Source organism: Pipistrellus kuhlii, unplaced genomic scaffold (assembly GCF_014108245.1).
Source record: "Pipistrellus kuhlii isolate mPipKuh1 unplaced genomic scaffold, mPipKuh1.p scaffold_m20_p_48, whole genome shotgun sequence".
In the NCBI taxonomy this organism is placed as follows: Eukaryota; Metazoa; Chordata; class Mammalia; order Chiroptera; family Vespertilionidae; genus Pipistrellus; species Pipistrellus kuhlii.
Genome location: NW_023425549.1, coordinates 1,770 through 15,633, shown reverse-complemented (window position 1 = coordinate 15,633; position 13,864 = coordinate 1,770). Strand labels below are relative to the sequence as shown.

At 48.7% G+C, this 13,864-nt stretch overlaps 1 protein-coding gene across 1 annotated transcript; it reads left to right on the top strand.

Annotated features, from left to right (window-relative positions):
* The first annotated feature begins 244 nt into the window (after positions 1-244).
* LOC118704934 (integrin alpha-M-like) lies at positions 245-13,395 on the top strand. The gene is made up of 8 exons (XM_036413025.2): positions 245-346; positions 2,537-2,657; positions 4,123-4,228; positions 5,583-5,686; positions 5,942-6,012; positions 6,154-6,271; positions 12,635-12,765; positions 13,222-13,395. Exons 1-8 carry the CDS (start codon positions 245-247, stop codon positions 13,369-13,371), a joined length of 903 nt encoding a protein of 300 aa, XP_036268918.2. The 3' UTR covers positions 13,372-13,395.
* Positions 13,396-13,864: the final 469 nt, after the last annotated feature.

Below are 13,864 nucleotides of genomic sequence, written 5' to 3'. Positions count from 1 at the left end.
TGCTGGGTGGCCCCAGACAGTGGCTGACCTTGCACCTCCTTGGAGATCCAAGAGCCAGTGTACCCAGTGGTCAGAGTGAGACCATACTGAATTACAGCTCTTCACATCCATAAAAGACACACTCAGAGGGCAGACTCAATGAGCACCAAAGCCCCACTGAAGCAAGTCCTGCCCCATAAGGGTGTCTCCTGAGCAACAGATCTTCTAGTATAGACACAGCTGATCATCACAGCCAATTGGCCTGATGATCAATTACTCCCATGAAACCAACAGCTATAAAGGGTTTAACTACAACAAGACTGTGCAAATAGCTCACAAACTGGTGCACCAAGAGCGTCCACCTCAGGTGACTGGGGAGGCTGAGCCACTGGGTCCTATAGGACACCTACCGCACAAGGCCACTCTATCAACTCAAGGAGACTTAGCAACTACCCACTACATAGAAACAAACACACCTCCAAAATGCAGAGACAAAGAAACAAGTCACAAATAAAAGAAATGGATGAAAGCAAAATACTGGATATAGAGTTAAAAACCATGGTTATAAGGTTACTCAAGAATCTTCTAGAAACCTCCGAGAAATTTAATGAGATTCTGAAGGATATGAAAAAGGACCAATCAGAAATTAAGCATACATTGACCGAAATAAAGAATAATATGCAGAGATTCAACAGCAGACTAGACATGACCCAACTATATGCTGTCTACAAGAGATCTACCCCAAGACAAATGACTCACACAGGATGAGAGTGAAGAAATGAAAAAAATACCTTTTTCAGGCAAATGGAAAAGAAAAAAAAATGGGTAGCAATACTCATATCTGACAAAATAGACTTCAAAATGAAGGACATCACAAGAGACAGCAAAGGTCACTACCTAATACTAAAGGGATTTATTCAACAGGAGGATATAACCCTAGTAAACATATATGTGCACAATATAAGAATACCTAAATATGTAGAAAACCTTCTAGAGAACTTTAAGGAGAGATTGACAGCAATACAGTCATAATATGGGACTTTAACACCCCACTGACTTCACTGGATAGATCTATCAGACAAAGAATTATCAAGGAAACAGAGACTCTAAATTACACATTGGATCAGATAGATTTAATTGACATTTATAGAACACGTTAGCCCAAAGCTGCAGAATACACATTCTTCTCAAGTACACATGGTCATTCACAAAGATAGATTACATATTAAGACACAAAACAAGTCTTTATAAGTTCAAGAAAGTTAAAATCATATCAAGGATCTTCTCAGATCACAAAGGAAAGAAATTAAAAATCAACTATAGTAAAAACACTCAAAAACATTCAAACACCTGGAGGCTAAATAGAATATTATTTTTTAAAAATATACTTTTATTGCTTTCCAAGAGGAAGGGAGAGGGAGAGAGAGATAGAAACATCAATAATGAGAGAGAATTATTGATCGGCTGACTTCTGCATGCCCCCTACTGGGGATCTTGTTCTCAACCAGGGCATGTGCCTAGACTGGGAATTAAATCATGACCTCCTGGCTCATAGGTAAGGTGACCAGATATCCCGCTTTTGTCCCATGTCCTGTGTCGTTTTAAAAAGGTCCAAAAGATTTAAAAGAATCTTTCCAAAAATTGGGACTTTTTAAAAATGCCGCTGGATGCGGGACAAATTGTTAAAATTGGGACTGTGCCTCCAAAAGTGGGACGTCTGGTTACCTTATTCATAAGTCAACACTAACATCTGAGCCACACTGGCCAGGCTAAATAGTATGTTATTAAACAATGAATAGATTATCAATGAGATCAAGAAAGAAATAAAAACTTCTGGAAACAAATGAAAATGAACACGCAATAACCAAATCTCAGCAAAAGCTGTTCTGAGAGTGAAGTTCATAGCACTACAGGTCTACCTCAAAAAACAAGAAAAATTAACAATAAACTATTTAACTCTACAACTTAAAGAATTAGAAAGAGAACAACAAGAAAAGCCCAGAGTAAGTAGAAGGAAGTAAATAAAGATGAGAGCAGAAATAAATGACACTGAGATTAAACAAACCAACAACATATCAATGAAACCAAGAGCTGGTTCTTTGAAAAGATAAACAAGATTGATAAACCATTAGCCAGACCTATCAAGAAACAACAGGAGAGGAACTAACTAAATGAAACCAAAACACGAAAGCAAAGAGGTAACAACTGACACCACAAAAATACAAAGGATTGTAAGAAAATACCATAAAAAACTATATGCCAACAAGCTGGACAATATGGATGAAATGGCCAAATTCCTAGAGAAATACAGCCACCCAAAACTGAATCAGGAGGAATCAGAAAACCTAAATAGGCCAATAACAACTGATGAAATATGAGCAGTAATAAAAAAAAAAAAAACCTCTCAGCAAACAAAAGCCCTGCGCCAGATGACTTCACAGGGGAGTTTTACCAAACATTTAAAGGAGGTCCTTGGGGTGGGATGGAGCTGAGTGTGGCCACAGGAGGGAGGTCAAGGGCACTATGTGCTAACTAAGCCCCGCCCTCTTCCTTTGAGTCTCTAGCTTATTTCAAAAGCGACTACTTCTCTTTTATGCCCTTCCTGGCTTTGGTGATGCGCTCAGTCACAGGGTGCCTGCTCTCCCGGGCCATGACCCGCCAAGTCCTGCTCTTCACAGGTGTGCCAGGGGCTGGGGCTGGGAGGTGAAGGGTGAGGAGGAGAGGAATTTATGAGTCCGGGAGTAGAGAGAAGGGGTGCAGAATATCACAGAGTTAGATAGTTAGATTGGGGAGAGACAAAACTATTTGGGAGAGGATAAGAGATTCACGAAAGAGCGGAGAGTAGAGCTAGACCGAGATGAGATAAGCAGAGAGCTTGGAGGAAGGACTGAATGCATAGGCTATGCAAGGGGGCTCGGCTGGCCCCTCAGCTGCACAGATGAGGAACCTGAGACTAGAGAGGCGACAGGACGGGCCAAAGTGTGCACAGCAGGTACCGGGTCCTCTTCTCGAAGGGTCTCTTCTTGGATCCCACCTCACCACCACTTTGCCCCCAGCTCTGTTTTCTACAGACCCAGGTGTAGATGTTTGTTGAATGATGGGTGGATCAAATGATTTATTGTAAGTTTGGTTTTCTTATATGCCTGTGATTTGTGGAGAATGAGCCAAAGACCGGAATGAAATGCTTGAGGGTTGCCTAGGAAGGAAATTGCCTAAGGAGAGACTTTAGGAACTTGGTCTTGAGCAAATCAGCAGGGTGGGGACATAGGCTGGGGCTCAGAGAGGGGCTGGAAGCCCCCGAGGGGGTGGGCTAGGCCAGGGGTCTGCAACAGGTCAATGAGCATAAGGCAAAGGTTCCACCACCGACTTGTAGAGCCTGGGAGCCTTGGGTTGCAGAGGGACATTTGTAATCGGTTCATGCTCGGGAACGCTGATTTAATCCCAGTGGAGTGAGAAATGTTATATCCCCCAAAGAATTCCCCTTGTGTCATTAGCAAATTTATATCAAAAAGTGTACTCTATTATTATATTTTTAATCTCCTCAATGAAAAATTTGTGGGAATGAATACTTATATAATATCCTATATAATAGTATGAAAATTGACTGAACAGTAGAACAACCGGTCACTATGACACACAGGGGCAAATGCTCAATGCAGGAGCTGTCTCTGGTGGTCAGTGTGCTCCCATAGGGGGAGCACCACTCAGCCAGAAGCCGGGCTCATAGCTGGCTAGCACAGCAACAGTGGTGGGAGCCTCTCCCGCCTCGGCAGCAGCATGGAGAGTGGGCCTAAGCCATGAGTCGGACATCCCCTGAGGGCTCTTGCAGTCTGGTCTGACAGATCACACTCTCTGAGTGCACGAATTTTGTGCACCAGGCTTCTAGTATAATATATAAGTATTATATAAGTTCATAATATACTCTACTTGCCTATGGCCCACAGAGCTTAAAATTTTACTATCGGGCCCTTCATGGAAAAAGTGTGCTGAGCTCTGCCCAGGCTCTGAGCTGCATAGGGGAGCCCCACATCACCACCCTGGGTGAGGGTGAATCCCACAGGAAGGTGCTCGGGGCAGGGTGTGAACTGCTTCCTTAACTCCGTGCTTCTCTCCTCCTGACCCTCACCCCTGTTTTCCCTCCAGCTTTGGCCTTATGTCATGGGTTCAACCTGGACACTGAAAACCCAGTGGTCTTTCGAGGGAATGCCAAGAGCTTTGGGCAGAGCGTGGTCCAGCTTGAGGGATCCCGGTAAGGGCCCCTGCATTTCCTTTGTCTTTTATTTTGTTTTGTTTTGTTTTTCTTGGTTTATTTTTGAATAGTTAATGCCAAGGAGTATTATCTATTACTATATCTCCCACACTCCTTTCTCCCAGTTCCTATCCCACGCGGGTTTACACATTTCTCCCCCACCCCCATTACAGTTCACATTCAATTTTATTTTGTATTAGTTTCTGGTGTACAGCGTACACCAGCACAGAGGTGAGACAATCATATACTTTATTAAGGGTTTTCCTGACATTGCCAATACCCACTGACACCATGCACAGTTATTACAATATTATTGACTATAGCTCTTTTGTTTCCCTTCCCTGAGTAGATATATCAATAAAAATATTGCGATGAGAAATTCCAGAGATCTTACTGCCTATCTTTTCTTCTAAGACTTTATGGTCTCCAGTCTAAAATTTATATCTTTAATCCGTTTTGAGTTTATTCTTGTATATGGCATAAGAAGGTGGTTGAGTTTCATTTTTTTTGCATGTACCTGACCAATTTTCCCAACACCATTTACTGAAGGGACTGTCTTTACCGCGTTGTGTGTTATTGCCTCTTTGGCATGCGTTAATAGACCACAGAGGCGTGTGTTTATTTCTGGCTTTCTATTCTGTTCCGTTGATGTATGCCTGTTTTTATGCCAGTTTCTTCCGAGCACACCCGCCCGGTGCTGCCGGCCCTGAGCAGCAGGAGCCAGGCGTGGGGCTTTGGTCCTGGTCTATCAGCTTCCTGTGGAGGCTTTCTCCCCGCATGCCGGTGGACATCCCTTCTCCAGAGATGGAGGAGTCTGTGGTTCTGCTGGCTTTTGGGCCAGGCCAGGAGGTGCACAGTGTGGGTGCGACCAGGACCTTTTTCTCTCCTCGTCCTTCCCTTCGCTTCTCAGGGCGGTGACTCTCCCTCCTCCTCGCTCTGTGGCAGGAGCGCCTCGCACAGCAGGGCGGCTCAGGTGGCAGGACCCCGGCTTACCCCTCGTGTGTCGTTCTCCCCACGGACTCCGGCCACAGAACCCCTGCGGCCTCTGTGGCCACCCGCTTCTCACAGAAGGTGGAAGTCTGCGCAAGCAGAGTCCTGGGAAAGAGTTGCCCCGCTTTGTGCTTTGTGCTAAGCAGCCCGAGGAGAGTGAATGGGACCATCTGTAAAGGACCTGTTTGCTCTGTGTCCTCCAGCCCGAGTTAGCCTCTCCCAGGCTTTCTCTCTGAGTGTCTCTAGGATTCGCAGACACCCTGCGGGCTGGCTCCCACTCCCCGGGCAGGACTTCGCCTGCTCTCCTCCCCCAACGTGTCCATTTCCCCGGGTCCCGCGGCCATCTGCTCCTGATCCCCCGCAGGGTGGTGGTGGGAGCCCCCCAGGAGGTGAAGACGGCCAACCAGACGGGAGGCCTGTACCAGTGTGACTACAGCACGGCCGCCTGTGAGCCCATCCAGCTGCAGGGTGAGCCCCTCCCTAGGCCGGCCGGTCCTGCGGGGCACGTCCCTGCACCCCCTTCACTCCCTTTGTTCTGGGGGAGGCTCTGTGGTTGGCGCCGCTGGGGTCAGCTCCAGTCTCTGTGTGGTAGGGCGCCTCTACCCCCCGCACTCCCGGGCACTCCTTTCCCATGAGCCTGTGTCCCCAGGTCGAGGTGACCCCTGTCTAGCTTCTCTCGGGCCCTTTCATCTCCTGACTGTGACCTTGACCGTGTGTCTTCAGTGCCCCCGGAGGCGGTGAACATGTCCTTGGGTCTGTCTCTGGCATTTGCCACCAACCCTTTCCGGCTGCTGGTGAGTTGCCCTGGGTTACGGAGGGTCTGAGGGGAGGTGTGGAGAGCTGGGGCTGCTGGGGCTGGGGTCTTGCAGAGGATGGAGATGTCGGGGTAGAAGGACAGACAGCAGGGACAGCGCCCCCCTCACCCTGCCTTCCAGGCCTGCGGCCCCACCCTGCACCAGGTGTGCCAGGAGAACACCTACCTGAACGGCTTGTGCTTCCTGTTTGGATCCAACCTGCGGCAGCCGCCCCAGAGGCTCCCCTCGGCGCTGCGAGGTAGGCGGCGTGGCGTCCAGTGGAGGTGGGCAGCAGAGGCTGGAGGCAGGGCAGCCTGGACTGGGGCTGCTCAGTCTGGAGCGTGACTTAGAAGTCTAGGTGTTGAAGGTTCTAATAGAAAGAGAGAGAGAGATAGAGAGAGAGAGAAAGAGAGAGAGAGAGAGAAAGAGACTTGGGCCACGTGCTAAGGTCTTGCACTTCAAGAAAAGTCCTGACACAGCCACTCGTCTTTGTAAGGTGACATTCCAAACACTGTCCTTAGAGTCAGTGCCTTGTCACCTGGCCAGAGGCTCAGGAGCTTTAGGTGGTGAGGCCCCTGCCCACCTCTCCCACCCCTTCTCCCACCCCTTCTCCCACCCCTTCTCTTCTCCTGCCCTTTCTCCCTTCTCTTCTCCTGCCCCTTCTCCTCTCCTGCCCCTTCTCCAGCAGCTGCTGTGCTCTGGCCACACTGGCTGTCTTTCTTCTTTAAGAACCACACCCAAGGGCCCTGCCTCCACACTTTGCGCTCAAAGCTCACCTTTCCTTCAACATGGTGTGCTCTTCCCCATCCCTCAGCTGACAGCCATTAGCGCCATCTCAGCTCCAATGGCCTCTTAGGAGGCCTTCTCTGAGGGCCCTTTGGGCCGGCCCCACCCAAACTCCCTGCCACATTGCCCAGCTACCATCCTCATTCTGCATTTCCATTTTCTACTGTTTCTCATCTGCCCCTTTTTCTGCAATGTCGGCTCCATGACAGCAAGGCTGTTGCCTAGCTTGCTCACTGCTCTATGCGTTTGTATTGATTGCTTCATAACAAATTCCCTCTGAAGATAGAAGCTAAAAACAATATTAATTATCTTGCAGCTTCTAGGAATCAGGAGTCTGGGCGTGCCCAAGCTGGGTGCCTCTGCCTAAGGCCATGGTTGGTAAACTGCAGCTCAAAAGCCACGTGCTGGTCTCTGGCCCCTTGAGGGTGGCTCTTCCACAAAATACCACAGCCTGGGCAAGTCTATTTTGAAGAAGTGGCGTTAGAAGAAGTTTAATGCCACTTAAAAAATTTGGCTCCAAAAGAAATTTCAGTCGTTGTTCTGTTGCTATTTGGCTCTGTTGACTAATGAGTTTGCCGACCACTGGCCTAAGGCTTGCTCATGAGATGGAAGTCAAGTTGTCACACCAGAGCTGTTGTCTCATCTGATGGCCTGAAAGCCACCTCCAAGCTCGCTTCCAGGTTGTTGCACGGAGGCCCGGGGCCTCACTGGCTGGTGGCCAGAGGCTCCCCCTAGCTATTTGTCACGGGGACCTCCACTGCGAGCAGCGAGCACCATCGCAGCTGGCTCCCCTCAGGGTGGGGATAAAGACTGAGAGAGCCGAAACCGGTTTGGCTCAGTGGATAGAGCCTCAGCCTGCGAACTAAAAGGTCCCGGCTTCGATTCCGGTCAAGGGCATGTACCTTAGTTGAAGGCACATCCCCAGTAGGGGGTGCACATCCCCAGTAGGCAGCTGATGGATGATTCTCTCTCATCGATTTTTACAACTCTCTATCCCTTTCTCTTCTCTCTGTAAAAAATCAATAAAATATATTATATAAAAAAAAAAAAAAAGACAGAGAGAACAGAGAGCAGGCACCTAAGCAGAAGTCACAGTATTTTATAAACGAATCTCAGAAGTTACAGCTCAGAACTTCTGCAATTTCTTCGAAGTGAGTCAAAGAGTTCCGCTGAGCCCGGCCGGCATGATTCAGTGGTTGAGTGTTGACCTAAGAGCCAGGGGGTTAGAGTTTGATTCTGGGTCAGGGCACAGGCCTGGGTTGCAGGCTTGATCCCCAGTGTGGGCATGTAGGAGACAGCCAGTCAATGATTCTCTCTCACCATTGTTGTTTCTATCTCTCTCTCCCTCTTTCTTCCTCTCTGAAATCAATAAGAACATATTTTTTAAAAAAAAAAAGTTTAGCTAAGCCCTAGCTGGTTTGGCTATATGTGTAGAGCATAGCTGTGGACTGACGGGTCCCAGGTTCGATTCCAGTCAAGGCCATGAACCTTGGTTGCAGGCTTGATCAGGGCCCATGTGGGTGGCAACCAATCAACGCATCTCTCTCACATTGATGTTTTCCTCTCTGTGTCTCTCCCCCTCTCCCTCCCATCTTTTCTAAAAATGGAAAAATATCCTCAGGTGAGGATTGACAACTCACTCACTCAAAGAGAGTGTCATTCTGTACAAAAAATAAAAATAAAAAAAATAAAAATTTAAAAATCCAGTTAAAACTCAAGAGGAGGTGCCGGTTCCCCAAACACTTGTGATGGAAGGAGCGAGCGAGTGGACCTTTTCTAAGCTGCTCTCGGCCGCTGCTTCCTCTCACTGCAGGGCCGTCTTTTTGCTCGTCTCCACGTTGGCTCTGGAACCGAGGGCAGTGTCCTCCGTGTAAGCTTCTCCCCTTACGTCTGTTCCTCCGCACTGCGCCTCACCGGGGAGCTGCCTCCTTCTCCCCGGGGAGAACCACACCGCAGGCCGTCCCACCGCCTCGAGGGCACCAGGCTCCTCTCACTGGGGTTGGAGGAGGCCCTGCCTCGGCCTCACAGGTTCTTTCATGCCCCCAACCTGGGGCTCCTGTGGCCAATCACTCATTCCCTCTGGACCTTAAATGTCTCCCTTTCCTTTCTGGAAACCTGCTGCTGATACCCGCATCTTAGACACAATCAAGGACTACACTTTATACCGACATAACCTTCCCCTCCTGCTCGCCACCCTACCCCCTTCCCCCCCCCCCACTCCCCTTCCCTTCACCAAATGTCTTCGAAGGGCTTTCTTTCTCCGATCGACTCCCTCTCCCCATGTCCTGGCCTCACGCTCTGACATCTGGCTTCTGCCCATCCCTGCACAGACTCTAGCAAATGGCATCTGTTACCCTGAATAGCGAGCGTCTTTTCTGACCTCATGGTCACTGGCCTCTCTAAGGTGACCCGCAGACCTTCCTTCCCCACACTCAGCCTCAGGGGTCCCGCCCCCTCCCCTCCCTTTGCCTTCCTGCTTCTCCCCTCCTTTCCTTCTGCCCTGCTTTCCTTGCCTGTCCCGCCTGCCCTCCTGCCCACCTGCCCTGCCTGCTCACATTCCCCTCCTGCCCTCCTGCCCACCTGCCCTCCTGCCCACCTGCCCTCCTGCCCACCTGCCCTGCCTGCTCACATTCCCCTCCTGCCCTCCTGCCCACCTGCCCACCTGCTCTCCTGCCCTCCTGCCCACCTGCCCTCCTGCCCAGGGCGCCGGTGACAGCTCCTCTTCCCTCCATGTGTTCCTCCTGCCTGACGCCTCCCCTTCTGTGGCTTCAGCTCCCACCCTCACATCTCTCTCTTCCGTCCTCACTCTCAGGAGCTCAAGACTCTTCTTTGGAAACCAATTCCTGCCTTCCCGTTTCTCCTAAGATGCACTTGGTTGGAAATGCAATGGCACTAAGGGGTGGACTGGGAGACTCTCCCTCTTGGTCCCCAGCGTCTGCTTCCTGTCCCATAATGGTTTTGGTGCAGCGGGTGACACGCCAAGCAACTGAGCCACTTGGCTGGCGCTGCTTGTGTATTTTAAAAAAGCCAATACTTTTTGGGTAATTTTAGTTTTTCATGTCCTACAATAAAATTGACTTTTTTTCTTCTTTTAAAAAATAATGTATTGTTCAATTACTGTTGATATAGATTATATTAGTTTCAGGTGTACAACACAGTGATTAGGCATTTATATGTCTTATGAAGGGATCACTCTGATAAATCTCTTACCCATCTGACATCATACATAGCTATTACAATATTATTGACTTTTTTCCTTTGCCCTGCCTTACATCCCCATGGCTATTTTTAGGGTAGTTTTATGAATTTTAAGAGATGTATCTATTTGTGGGAAAACAACATGAGCAGGATATCAGAGAGCCCCAACGCCCCCTAAGAAAACCTTTCTGCCTTTACAGTCAGTTGCCTCCACCCCTTCACCCCTGGCCCAGCACTCACTGCTCTGCTCTCTGTCACTATGTACACGCAGTTTGTCTTTTCAAGAATGTTACCTACATGGAATCATAAGCTTCTGAGTTTGCATTTGGGATTCACTCACATTGTTGTGTGTGTCAGTAGTTCTTTCCTTTTTATTGCTGAGTGGTATTTCATTGCACGGATTTCCCACAGTCCCACTCTCCGATTCACTCATCGAAGGATGTTTGGGTCATTTCCCATATTTCACATCATGAATAAAGCTGCTACAAGTTTTCCCTGCCAAGGCAGCCTTTCTACAACATAAAAACATCATCTCTCTCCCTTCCCTAAGAACCATTTACTGCCCAAGGCGTAAAGTCAAACTTCTTTTTGGATAGAGAGGCTCTTTCCAACTGCTCCCTGCTAATGTCACAGCCCCATCTCCATCTCCCTCATACCGGTTTACCCAGGTAGTTCCAGGTCCATTCTGGGGTTCTGCCAGAATTCTTTGAGGCCCATCCCCTTTGTATCAGTCGGGGTCTCTACTGGGACAGGTGGCACACTCCAGCTAAGATAACTCAAAGGGACTATTTACAAGGGGACTAATCATAAAGATGTGGTAGGGTCTAAGCTACTAGGGACAGTCCAGGAACCCGGGGCCAGCAGACCTGTCACCACCCCTAAGCTGATAAGACAAGGAGGGGAAAAGTCACCGGAATCCAGAGGAGAGGAATCTCACTTTCCTCACTTACCCAAGCGGATCTCACTTTCCTCCCTCCCTCCAGTCTCCTGGGGAAGCTCCTGACTGTGCAAATCCAAGGAGAAGCCAGAGGGTAAGAGCCCTGTTGCTCTGGACCACGAGGGCCACTTCTTCCAGGCTGCGGAGCGGAGAGGGGAGGGAGAAAGTAGATTTGGGGCTGAGGGCAGAAGGAAGAACATCCAGCAAACCTTTATAGATGCTATTCCTTCCCCCGCCCCCCCCCCCCCCCCCGCCCCCATAACTTGTTTCTTCCATGATATTCCTGGCAAATTATTTCTCATTCTTCATGAGGTAGCTCTAATGTCACTGCTTCCCCTGACTCCCTTGGGCAGAATTAACCAATTGTTTTTCATACCGCCGAGAACCCATTCCAGCATGTAATAATTACAAGAGTCAAACGGTTGATGGGACTTGGGAGGCTCAACAAGGGTGAGCCACATATGTAATTTACTCGTTGGAAATGGCTAAAAGGCACTTCCCCCTGTTAGTGGTGACCCGAGAATGACGACCACCAGTCAACCAAATTGGAATTTATGAAGCCTTTATTACGAGTCCCAGCTGACGTCTCAACTGACACAGGAGCGAGCAATGAGAGCCCTGACTCACTCTAAGCATGCTACTTTTATCCCCGTCTTAGGGATGCCTGGCAGATTATGATTGGCTAAAGTTTTAACAAAGTAAGGTCAGTTATAAGTTATAAAAAATCTCCACTAGTACGGTAACATTTAAAGTTTATACAACACCTGGGGTGGGGGTTTATTTTCAGCTTAAGCAGTATCTGTTTGACCTGGTTTGGTCTGTTTGTGCTGCCTTGCGGCTACTGAAAACAGGACATGCCTGCCTGGGGGTTGAGCCTTGCAACAGAACTATTTTATGACTAACAGTTATGCTACATTCTTTGTTGTGGGTCTGGTTCCTTCCCTGGCCTGGATTCCTGCCTCGACAGGGTCTTGCTAGCCATCTGGAGCCCCACCTCCACCGGGTCTTGCTGGCCACAACACACCAAACCTGAATAGGATTTTTTGCTACTCGACAGCTCAGGGCATTTTATTGCCTCCTGTTGCCCAAACACCTGAACAGCTGTAGGCCATTCCCCAAACTGATAATGCTCTGTATTCTACCCTTTGATACCTTACCCTTTGAAGTGTATATTTCCACCTTGCCTTGGGACAAATTGTGTTGAATAAAAGCTTGGGTCCTTGGCCAAGGAAGAATCTTCAGTTCCTTTTATAATAGCTGAAGCTCCCCTGGTCCCCCAATGTCTTTCAAAAATATCTTTCATCTTTGGACTCCTTTTTAATAATCTATGCACAGCCCCTTTCTCCAGAATGCTGAACCCTTTGTAAGGCTGGGAAAAGAACCCCAGCATTATGGTGCCCTAATGAGGGACACCAACACATTCCAATTTGTCCATATTTTTATTTTAAAAATATGTTTTAATGGATTTTTAGAGAGAGAAAGAGAGGCCATGAGAGGAATAGAGGGATAGAAACACCTATGAGAGAGAAACATCATGGATTGCTCCTCCTGCATGCCTATTACTGGGCAATCAAGCCTACAACCCGGGCATGTGCCTAGATTGGGAATCAAACCATTGACCCCTTGGTTCATGGGTTGATGCTCAACCAGCAAGCAACATGGGCGGGTACCTAATCACTCTGCACTCTTTCCATGGTCCAGAGTGCCCCCAGCAGGAGAGTGACATCGCCTTCTTGATTGATGGCTCTGGCAGCATTATCCCAAATGACTTTCAGCGGATGAAGGAGTTCGTCTCAACTGTGATGAATCAGTTCACAAAGTCCAACACCTTGGTGAGGGCCAATGGGGAGGTTAGGGAACAGCCCATGCAAGGCTGCAAGGACATAGCAACCGACCACTGCTTTCCTCTCCTCCCTCAAATACAGACTTTCACAAATGGTCAGTCGGTCATGGTTTTCTTCCATGAGTCTCCTTCTTGCTCTATCTGGGTGAAGCCTCAGTACTCCTCCAACCCTCTGTAAAACAGGCAGCTCTGACTGTTGGATAGGGGTTGGCATGGGAGATGAAACCCCGTGTCGTCTCTGCCTGAGTTCTAGTACTGAGAGCTGATGGCAGGTGTCTTTCTTGGTGGGGCAGAAAGAGGGGGGCAGTGTAGGATTTGGAGACCAGAGTGCTTTAAGATTTCTGCAGGGCTTTCTGGGAGATAGCTGGGAGGTGGAGGGGGGGAGAGGGAGGGCGGTGGTGGAGGCCTCCTCTTCTTTGGTGTAATGCCAGGTCCCCGCCCCCAGTTCTCTTTGATGCAGTTCTCTGATGCGTTCAGGACACACTTCACCTTTAAAGATTTCAAGGCTAACCCGAACCCGACGCTACTGGTGAGGCCAATCAAACAGCTGGAAGGGTGGACGCACACAGCCACAGGAATCCGCAAAGTGGTGTAAGCTGTTTTTGCTTGGAATGTGAGCAGGGGTGACGCTTTTAGCTGGGTTTTGAAGGATGAGAGGAGGGGCAGGGAGGGAGTAAAGGATATTTCTGGCTGAGGGAACAGCATGCCAACGTGTGGAGGAGGGATAGTTCATGACAAAACAAGTTGTGAGTAAAGGTGGGAGTGAAGGGGAAAGTGAGAGGAAGATTGGAGGGAGGCTGGAGAGATCAATTGAGGCCAGAGGGGATCCATGGGAGGTTTTAAACAGTGGGAAGATGGACCGGACCAATCACTCTATTTGGAATGTTCACTCTGATTTCTGTGAGTGTGAGTGTGTATGTGTGTATGTGAGTGTGAGTGTGTATATGTGTGTGAGTGTGTGTGTGTGAGTGTATGTGTGGTGTACGTATGTGTGAGAGTGGGTCTATGTGTGTGTGAATATGTGTGTGAGTGTATGCATGTGTGAGAGTGTGTATGTATGTGTGAATATGTGTGTGACTATGTGTGAG

Excerpts from the sequence above, each read along its gene's own strand:
- LOC118704934 (XM_036413025.2), top strand. The coding sequence starts at position 245 with ATGATCAATTACTCCCATGAAACCAACAGCTATAAAGGGTTTAACTAC. Across the intron at positions 2,658-4,122 it reads CCAAGTCCTGCTCTTCACAG|CTTTGGCCTTATGTCATGGG; the intron begins GTGTGCCAGGGG and ends TTTTCCCTCCAG. Across the intron at positions 6,272-12,634 it reads GCTCCCCTCGGCGCTGCGAG|AGTGCCCCCAGCAGGAGAGT; the intron begins GTAGGCGGCGTG and ends TCCATGGTCCAG.